The sequence below is a fragment of the Euwallacea similis genome, chromosome 5 (assembly GCF_039881205.1).
Source record: "Euwallacea similis isolate ESF13 chromosome 5, ESF131.1, whole genome shotgun sequence".
Lineage (NCBI taxonomy): Eukaryota > Metazoa > Arthropoda > Insecta > Coleoptera > Curculionidae > Euwallacea > Euwallacea similis.
In genome coordinates, this window is record NC_089613.1 from 164,340 (window position 1) to 175,068 (window position 10,729).

General features: G+C 40.8%; 1 protein-coding gene across 1 annotated transcript; it reads right to left on the reverse strand.

The window, feature by feature from the left end:
• Positions 1-3,167: 3,167 nt before the first annotated feature.
• LOC136409063 (uncharacterized protein PF3D7_1120000-like) lies at positions 3,168-5,177 on the reverse strand. Its single transcript, XM_066390346.1, has one exon. The coding sequence runs from the start codon at positions 5,175-5,177 to the stop codon at positions 3,168-3,170; it is 2,010 nt and encodes a 669-aa protein (XP_066246443.1).
• Between the last annotated feature and the right edge of the window lie 5,552 nt (positions 5,178-10,729).

Sequence of the window (10,729 nt, forward strand, 5' to 3'; positions counted from 1 at the left end):
ACCTTCTAAAGGTACCCGGTCTGATGGTCTGTCGACCGGGTTATGTGGGATTCGTCCCTAAAAGGGGCGCCTACCCACTAAAAAACCCTCCTCACTTCACCCTGGATCCCTCCCGGAACCACCACTTGGTATTACTTCAGGGGGGGGGCGGAAATTGTGCTCCTCCTGTCTCACTCCTCGCCTCTATACACTCACTCACCCTCTTTGCTCACTTCCTGCTCTCTCTATTATCCTTCTTTTCCCTTCTCTCATCCTGTTCTTTCCTTCTTAGTATCTTCTCAATATATTTAGTTATACTTTGGAAGTTTTTTTCATTTTCCGTCATTTTCTTTATTATATTCCCCAGTGTTAGCCCTTGTCCTATCTCTTTGTTTATCTTTCCCCTATCATTTTGCCACCATGTGCACTCAAAGAATGTGTGTTCCACATCATCCTTTTCCCTCTTGCAGTACCTACACCTGTCATCCTCCGCCCTACCAATTCTCTTTATATACGCCTGGTAGCATCCATGTCCCGTCAGAAATTGTGTTAAGTGATAACTGTTTTGCCCCACCGCCCTATCTGTCCATGTTCTTATTTCTGGTATTAATGTTTTTGTCCATTCATTCCCCCTTTCTGTCCATCTTTGCTGCCAGCTATTCATTGTTGTTTCTCTTTCTTTTAGTTTTTCTTCCTTGCTCTTACCCCATGCTTTCCCTCTCTCCGCAACCATCAAATCCAGGGGTATTTGTCCACCAATTACCTGTATCGCCAGGGTACCTGCAGTTCTGTATCCTCTACTTATTGCGAGCGCCATTTTCCTTTGCATTGACAGTAATTTCTTCCTCACTCCCTCTCTCTTCGTTGCATCCTTCCATATTTGGGCTGCGTATAACACTATTGACTCCGATACCATAGCTAATACTCTCCTTTGTACATCATTTATTCCTCCAGTTCTAGGCATTATTCTTCTCAGCGCCATCACCGTTTTCTCAGCCTTGCCAATTACCACATTTATATGCTCCCCGAACGTCAGTTTCCGATCAAATGTCACTCCCAGGTACTTCATTTTCTGCTTCAATTCTATTTTATGTTCATCCATGTTTATGTTGAAATCTTTTACTTTTTTTCTTCCTGTCAGTAATATTGCTTCCGTTTTCGTTGGTTCTATTTCTAGTTTATTCTCGATCATCCATCTCTTTACCAGTCCCAATGTGTTTTCCGTGCTTGTTTTTATTTCCTCCTCGTTCTTTCCTGTTACTATCAGTGCCAAATCATCGGCATATGCAACCATCTGGACTCCATATGGCAGATTCATTTCCAGCACCCCATTGTATATCACATTCCACAGATGCGGTCCCAGCACCGATCCTTGTGGGACTCCGCAGGTAAGTATCTTTTTCCTTCTGTTGTTTTCATCCCCATATTCTATAGTTCTATTCGTCAGGTATGCTTTTATTAGGTTCACCAGGTACTCGGATATTCCGCCTTCTTCCAATCTTCTCACTATTATTTTCCATGATGCCGTGTTGAAAGCATTTTTTATGTTCACCGTGGTTAACAACACTAGTTTTCTATTTTTTGCTGGTTTTGATCTTTCTTCTTCCACCGTTTCCATTATCCTTCCTAGGGCCGTTATTGTTGATTTTCCCCTCCTAAAACCATGTTGACTATTTGATATTACATTCTTTTCATCCATTTCTCTCCTAAGTCTTTCCGCAATCAGTCTTTCATATACTTTCCCCAACACATTTATCATACATAAAGGTCTGTAACTTCCTGGTTGTCCTATTGGTTTTCCATGCTTCGGTATCAATACTAGTCTTGCCGTTTTCCATTCCTTACAAAACTTACTCTTTCTCATTTCCTCATTCATTACTTTTTCTATTAAGTCCATTCTATTTTCTCCTATTAGTTTTATCATTTCCGTTGTGATACCGTCCACTCCCGGTGCTGTTTTATTTTTCATGCTTGTCACTGCTTTTTTAATTTCTTCCTTACTGAATTGTTGAAGCTTTTCGTTTATATTTTCTTTTCTTTTCTCGAAACCGCCTTCTGATTCATTTGGAAATAGACAGTCTATAATTTTCTCCGTGAGCTCCGGATTTATCTTTATTTTCTTTTTAGGTAGTTTTTCTGTCACTATTTGATATCCTCTTCCCCATACATCTTTCCTTAATTCTTCACAAGTTTGGTTCCATCTCTCTCTTTTCTCCCTTTGTATCATATTCTTTAATTTATTCTTTTCTGCTTTGTATTTCTCTTTTAAGTCCTTTAGGGTATCCTGCCCTCCTTCACTCGATCCTTTTGCTCTTACTAGTTTTCTTCTGACTCCCAGGCATGTTCTTCTCTGGTTACCAATTTCCTCATTCCACCAGTATTTCCCTTTCCTTTTATTCCTCTTCCCTTGTTTTGTTACGCACTTTTCACCTATGCTTTGTATCATTTTTGTTAGTTCCTCTGGCGTTCGTATGTCTTCTTTGTTTATTCTCCTTATTTCCTTAATGAACCTTTCTTTATTTATGTATCTATACTCCTTATTTCCTACTTCTTTTTTGTCTCTTCTTTCCCTTATTATTCTTTTATTCGCTGTTAGTATATATCTGTGATCACTAAGGGATTCTTCCTCTAGGACTCTCCAATCCATGTCTGTCACAACGCTATCACTTCCAAAAGTCACATCAATTATTGATTCCATTCCTGCTCTTTGCCAAGTTGGTGTCCCTCCCTTATTTAATGGAGTAAGGTCCATTGCCTCTGCCCATTCCATCAACAGTCTCCCTCTCTTGTCATTTTGTTTTGATCCCCATATTTTGTTCCTCGCATTAAAATCTCCACCCACTATTTTAACCCCCTTCCATCTTCCAATCTCCATCTGTAATTCTGTCAAAAATTTTTCATACTCCTCTATTCTACAGTTAGGCGTCCAATAACAGCTAACCACATATCCCCCCTGCAGTTTAACCCATACATATCCATTTCCCTCCCCATTCTCCTCTACTTCCAACTCCTCATTCATGATTTTTATTGCCGTTTTGTTATGTTTCCCCACGTACCATTCCTTGCTATTGCTTATTGTCCTAATGTGTGGTTCTGATAATAGTAATATATCCACTTTATTTTCTATTGCAGTAACCTCTGCCAGATCTTGTGCCGGTTTACTGCAATTGACATTTATTTGCAATATGTTATACATTTTTATTTCTTATTTCTCCCCCTTCTTTTTCTTCTTTTTTTCCTTTCTCTTCTTTTCCTATGTTCTCCCCGCTTTCTCGTTTATTTTTTATTTCCATTCTTGCATCCTGCAGTGCCTTTTGAAATACCCAGCACCTGCCAGTACCCGCTCTGTGACCTTCCCTACTACACAACAAGCAATATTCCTCATTTTCACAATCCCTCGCCTGGTGTCCACTTTCTCCACATTTATAACAACAATCCCTGTTATCCCTTCCTACACATTCCTGCTCTATATGCCCATACTTCCAACATCTGTTGCACTTTTTTATTTCAATTTTCCTATATATACCTGCTCTTACCATTCCTACTCTGATACTTCTCATTTCTTGTAATTTTTGTGCCATAATTTCTGTTGTATGAACTGTTATCGCCCGCGTGCCGTTTGTCATAGGTCTCAATGCGCTCATCTTAATGTCTTCCTCTTGGATCTCTCCGACTTCCCTTTCTATTGCTTTTCTCACATCCTCCTGATTAGTAAAAATGTCCAGCCCCTTTATATATATTGTGTGCGTAGTGTTTTTATTTCCTATTATCCTTATTTTCCCTTCTTCTATTTCTTCCATGGCTTCTTTCACTTTTTTTATTTCCGCTTCATCTTTATCCATTGTTATCAATACTTTCCCTTCTTTGGTTTTCCTTATTCCTATAATTGCCTTGTTTTCACTACTTTTCAATTTTTCTCTCACTTCCTCCATAGTTTCCTGGTAATTTTTTCCTTTGCTTTCTACTACTAATGCGTATGTCCGTCTCTCTTTTCTTTTTTCTTTATTTCTGTTTATTTTTGGTGTCTGTCCCCTTATATATATTTTTGCTGTTATTTTTGTCTTATATATTATCATTTCCATCATTTTCCTTAGGTCTTCCGGGTCCATACTAGGTATTTCGTGCAGTATCAGACATTCCCCCTCTTCACTGTTTTCCTTCACTTGACTTAATTTACTGAACAAGTCTTCCCCTGTATTTTTATATTTTATCTTAATTATTTTATTTACTATCTGTTCTCTTTTGCCCTTTATTTCGTATATTTGTTTGATAACACTCACTTCTTCCTCTATTCTTTTTAGTTCTGGATATTTTACCTTATATTGTTTTAAAACTTCCGTTGTCCAATCTTTATCATTTTCTCTTACCATCACTACTTTTACCATTCCATGTTCTGTCTCCGTTGGATCTCCATTCCTAACCTCTGTGTTTTTGTATATTTCCTCTGGCCATTTTCTATCCACCACCTCCATATAATCTTCGTACCTGTTAGTCTCTTCTATTTCATGAAGTTCTTCTTCCATTATTGTTTGTGTTACCACGCTTGTTACGTTTGGACTTTCCGTCATTGTGTCTGCATCAAACACCATTTTTTCACATTTGTCATACTTGTTTTCTTCTATCCATTGTTGTACATTTCTGCTATTTATTGCCATCATTTGTGCCTTTAGTTTAGATGTTATTACCTTTATTTCTCTCTTCGTGTTTTGCTCTATGTACCTTTCTAATTCATTTACTAGTTTTTTTGTTGCTTCCAGTGCCTCAGTCAAGATAAATGCGTCTATATTTTCCTTTTTCTTATATGCTGTTAACTCATTTTCATTTTTTTCATGTGTGTCTGTACTTGTGTCTAAGTCTATAATTTTCCTCTTCTTATTTTCTTGTATGCTCATAGATCTTTGCCTTCCAAACGTGTCTTTTATCCTATCAATTTCTGTTGTCCCAGACCTTCTTACCACACCCTTGGTTATACTTACTACACTTATCCCCGTTTGTGTCCAACTTCCTCCCTTCCTTTTTTCCTCTTTCCCAGTAGCTTGCAGATCATCCCTGGCCTGGCATTCCACCACGAGGTGTCTGTTTGTTTCAGTAGCTCTTCGACCGGAGGTGCCCTGAAACGGCAGCATCTCTCCAGTAGGCACTGGGGCTTCCGACTGCCCCTGTAGCTGTAACTGCAGGTCTTTTCTTCCCTCTTCCATGTTTCTTCTTTGCTGGTTTTGGTCCACGCCGGGTATCCCCCGGTACCCCAAATTATTGGGGCATTCCCCTATCCGCCACCTGGGGACGCGCCAGGTAGGAGACCAGCAACTCCCCCCGGATATCTGACTCACCTGGATTTTTTTCTCAGAAAAACATCAAAATTGTCCTAGGACTGATCCCACCGTTGGATAGAGCTAGTCGAGAGGAACATTTTGAGTGGTCCATCGTCCGAATGGGACCAGAAATTTCCGAGCGCGGAACGGGCAAACTTTTAATAATTACCCGGTATATCTGACTCACCTGGATTTTTTTCTCAGAAAATCATCAAAATTGTCCTAGGACTGATCCCACCGTTGGATAGAGCTAGTCGTGAGGAATATTTTGAGTGGTCCATCGTCCGAATGGGACCAGAAATTTCCGAGCGCGGAACGGGCAAACTTTTAATAATTGCCCGGTATATCTGACTCACCTGGATTTTTTTCTCAGAAAACCATCAAAATTGTCCTAGGACTGATCCCACCGTTGGATAGAGCTAGTCGTGAGGAATATTTTGAGTGTTCTATCGTCCGAATCGGACTGGACATTTCCGAGCGCGGAGCGAGCAAACTTTTAATAATTACCCGGTATATCTGACTCACCTGGATTTTTTTCTCTGAAGATCATAAAATTGTCCTAGGACTGATCCCACCGTGCGATAGAGCTACTCGTGAGGAATATTTTGAGTGTTCTATCGTCCGAATCGGACCAGAAATTTCCGAGCGCGGAGCGAGCAAACCTTTAATAATTACTCGGTATATGTGACATATCTGAATTTTTTTCTCAGAAAATCATCAAAATTGTCCTAGGACTGATCCCACCGTTGGATAGAGCTAGTCGAGAGGAACATTTTGAGTGGTCTATCGTCCGAATCGGACTGGAAATTTCCAAGCGCGGAGCGAGCAAACTTTTAATAATTACCCGGAATATCTGACTCACCTGGATTTTTTTCTCTGAAGAGCAACAAAATTGTCCTAGGACTGATACCACCGTTAGATAGAGCTAGTCGAGAGGAATATTTTGAGTGGTCTATCGTCCGAATCGGACTGGAAATTTCCAAGCGCGGAGCGAGCAAACTTTTAATAATTACCCGGTATATGTGACATATCTGAATTTTTTTCTCAGAAAGTCATCAAAATTGTCCTAGGACTGATCCCACCGTTCGATAGAGCTAGTCGAGAGGAACATTTTGAGTGTTCTATCGTCCGAATCGGACCAGAAATTTCCGAGCGCGGAGGGAGCAAACTTTTAATAATTACTCGGTATATGTGACATATCTGAATTTTTTTCTCAGAAAGTCATCAAAATTGTCCTAGGATTGATCCCACCGTTGGATAGAGCTAGTCGAGAGGAACATTTTGAGTGTTCTATCGTCCGAATCGGACCAGAAATTTCCGAGCGCGGAGCGAGCAAACTTTTAATAATTACTCGGTATATGTGACATATCTGAATTTTTTTCTCAGAAAGTCATCAAAATTGTCCTAGGATTGATCCCACCGTTGGATAGAGCTAGTCGAGAGGAACATTTTGAGTGTTCTATCGTCCGAATCGGACCAGAAATTTCCGAGCGCGGAACGGGCAAACTTTTAATAATTACCCGGTATATCTGACTCAACTGGATTTTTTTCTCTGAAGATCATCAAAATTGTCCTAGGACTGATCACACCGTTGGATAGAGCTAGTCGAGAGGAACATTTTATGTGGTCTATCGTCCGAATCGGACCAGAAATTTCCGAGCGCGGAACGGGCAAACTTTTAATAATTACCCGGTATATCTGACTCACCTGGATTTTTTTCTCAGAAAATCATCAAAATTGTCCTAGGATTGATCCCACCGTTGGATAGAGCTAGTCGAGAGGAACATTTTGAGTGTTCTATCGTCCGAATCGGACCAGAAATTTCCGAGCGCGGAACGGGCAAACTTTTAATAATTACCCGGTATATCTGACTAACCTGGATTTTTTTCTCAGAAAATCATCAAAATTGTCCTAGGATTGATCCCACCGTTGGATAGAGCTAGTCGAGAGGAACATTTTGAGTGTTCTATCGTCCGAATCGGACCAGAAATTTCCGAGCGCGGAACGGGCAAACTTTTAATAATTACCCGGTATATCTGACTAAACTGGATTTTTTTCTCTGAAGATCATCAAAATTGTCCTAGGACTGATCACACCGTTGGATAGAGCTAGTCGAGAGGAATATTTTGAGTGGTCTATCGTCCGAATCGGACTGGAAATTTCCAAGCGCGGAGCGAGCAAACTTTTAATAATTACCCGGTATATCTGACTCACCTGGATTTTTTTCTCAGAAAACCATCAAAATTGTCCTAGGACTGATCCCACCGTTGGATAGAGCTAGTCGTGAGGAATATTTTGAGTGTTCTATCGTCCGAATCGGACCGGACATTTCCGAGCGCGGAACGGGCAAACTTTTAATAATTACCCGGTATATCTGACTCACCTGGATTTTTTTCTCTGAAGATCATCAAAATTGTCCTAGGACTGATCACACCGTTGGATAGAGCTAGTCGAGAGGAACATTTTATGTGGTCTATCGTCCGAATCGGACCAGAAATTTCCGAGCGCGGAACGGGCAAACTTTTAATAATTACCCGGTATATCTGACTCACCTGGATTTTTTTCTCAGAAAATCATCAAAATTGTCCTAGGACTGATCCCACCGTTCGATAGAGCTAGTCGAGAGGAATATTTTGAGTGTTCTATCGTCCGAATCGGACCAGAAATTTCCGAGCGCGGAACGGGCAAACTTTTAATAATTACCCGGTATATCTGACTAAACTGGATTTTTTTCTCTGAAGATCATCAAAATTGTCCTAGGACTGATCACACCGTTGGATAGAGCTAGTCGAGAGGAATATTTTGAGTGGTCTATCGTCCGAATCGGACTGGAAATTTCCAAGCGCGGAGCGAGCAAACTTTTAATAATTACCCGGTATATCTGACTCACCTGGATTTTTTTCTCAGAAAACCATCAAAATTGTCCTAGGACTGATCCCACCGTTGGATAGAGCTAGTCGTGAGGAATATTTTGAGTGTTCTATCGTCCGAATCGGACCGGACATTTCCGAGCGCGGAACGGGCAAACTTTTAATAATTACCCGGTATATCTGACTCACCTGGATTTTTTTCTCAGAAAATCATCAAAATTGTCCTAGGATTGATCCCACCGTTGGATAGAGCTAGTCGAGAGGAACATTTTGAGTGTTCTATCGTCCGAATCGGACCAGAAATTTCCGAGCGCGGAGGGAGCAAACTTTTAATAATTACTCGGTATATGTGACATATCTGAATTTTTTTCTCAGAAAGTTATCAAAATTGTCCTAGGATTGATCCCACCGTTGGATAGAGCTAGTCGAGAGGAACATTTTGAGCGTTCTATCGTCCGAATCGGACCAGAAATTTCCGAGCGCGGAACGGGCAAACTTTTAATAATTACCCGGTATATCTGACTCAACTGGATTTTTTTCTCTGAAGATCATCAAAATTGTCCTAGGACTGATCACACCGTTGGATAGAGCTAGTCGAGAGGAACATTTTATGTGGTCTATCGTCCGAATCGGACCAGAAATTTCCGAGCGCGGAACGGGCAAACTTTTAATAATTACCCGGTATATCTGACTCACCTGGATTTTTTTCTCAGAAAATCATCAAAATTGTCCTAGGACTGATCCCACCGTTGGATAGAGCTAGTCGAGAGGAACATTTTGAGTGGTCTATCGTCCGAATCGGACTGGAAATTTCCAAGCGCGGAGCGAGCAAACTTTTAATAATTACCCGGAATATCTGACTCACCTGGATTTTTTTCTCTGAAGAGCAACAAAATTGTCCTAGGACTGATACCACCGTTAGATAGAGCTAGTCGAGAGGAATATTTTGAGTGGTCTATCGTCCGAATCGGACTGGAAATTTCCAAGCGCGGAGCGAGCAAACTTTTAATAATTACCCGGTATATGTGACATATCTGAATTTTTTTCTCAGAAAGTCATCAAAATTGTCCTAGGACTGATCCCACCGTTCGATAGAGCTAGTCGAGAGGAACATTTTGAGTGTTCTATCGTCCGAATCGGACCAGAAATTTCCGAGCGCGGAGGGAGCAAACTTTTAATAATTACTCGGTATATGTGACATATCTGAATTTTTTTCTCAGAAAGTCATCAAAATTGTCCTAGGATTGATCCCACCGTTGGATAGAGCTAGTCGAGAGGAACATTTTGAGTGTTCTATCGTCCGAATCGGACCAGAAATTTCCGAGCGCGGAGCGAGCAAACTTTTAATAATTACTCGGTATATGTGACATATCTGAATTTTTTTCTCAGAAAGTCATCAAAATTGTCCTAGGATTGATCCCACCGTTGGATAGAGCTAGTCGAGAGGAACATTTTGAGTGTTCTATCGTCCGAATCGGACCAGAAATTTCCGAGCGCGGAACGGGCAAACTTTTAATAATTACCCGGTATATCTGACTCAACTGGATTTTTTTCTCTGAAGATCATCAAAATTGTCCTAGGACTGATCACACCGTTGGATAGAGCTAGTCGAGAGGAATATTTTGAGTGGTCTATCGTCCGAATCGGACTGGAAATTTCCAAGCGCGGAGCGAGCAAACTTTTAATAATTACCCGGTATATCTGACTCACCTGGATTTTTTTCTCAGAAAATCATCAAAATTGTCCTAGGATTGATCCCACCGTTGGATAGAGCTAGTCGAGAGGAACATTTTGAGTGTTCTATCGTCCGAATCGGACCAGAAATTTCCGAGCGCGGAGGGAGCAAACTTTTAATAATTACTCGGTATATGTGACATATCTGAATTTTTTTCTCAGAAAGTTATCAAAATTGTCCTAGGATTGATCCCACCGTTGGATAGAGCTAGTCGAGAGGAATATTTTGAGCGTTCTATCGTCCGAATCGGACCAGAAATTTCCGAGCGCGGAACGGGCAATCTTTTAATAATTACCCGGTATATCTGACTCACCTGGATTTTTTTCTCAGAAAATCATCAAAATTGTCCTAGGATTGATCCCACCGTTGGATAGAGCTAGTCGAGAGGAACATTTTGAGCGTTCTATCGTCCGAATCGGACCAGAAATTTCCGAGCGCGGAACGGGCAAACTTTTAATAATTACCCGGTATATCTGACTCACCTGGATTTTTTTCTCAGAAAATCATCAAAATTGTCCTAGGATTGATCCCACCGTTGGATAGAGCTAGTCGAGAGGAACATTTTGAGTGTTCTATCGTCCGAATCGGACCAGAAATTTCCGAGCGCGGAACGGGCAAACTTTTAATAATTACCCGGTATATCTGACTCACCTGGATTTTTTTCTCAGAAAATCATCAAAATTGTCCTAGGATTGATCCCACCGTTGGATAGAGCTAGTCGAGAGGAACATTTTGAGTGTTCTATCGTCCGAATCGGACCAGAAATTTCCGAGCGCGGAACGGGCAAACTTTTAATAATTACCCGGTATATCTGACTAAACTGGATTTTTTTC

What these genes read in the sequence shown, in the direction of transcription:
- LOC136409063 (XM_066390346.1), bottom strand. Translation starts at nt 5,177, where the DNA reads ATGGAAGAGGGAAGAAAAGACCTGCAGTTACAGCTACAGGGGCAGTCG.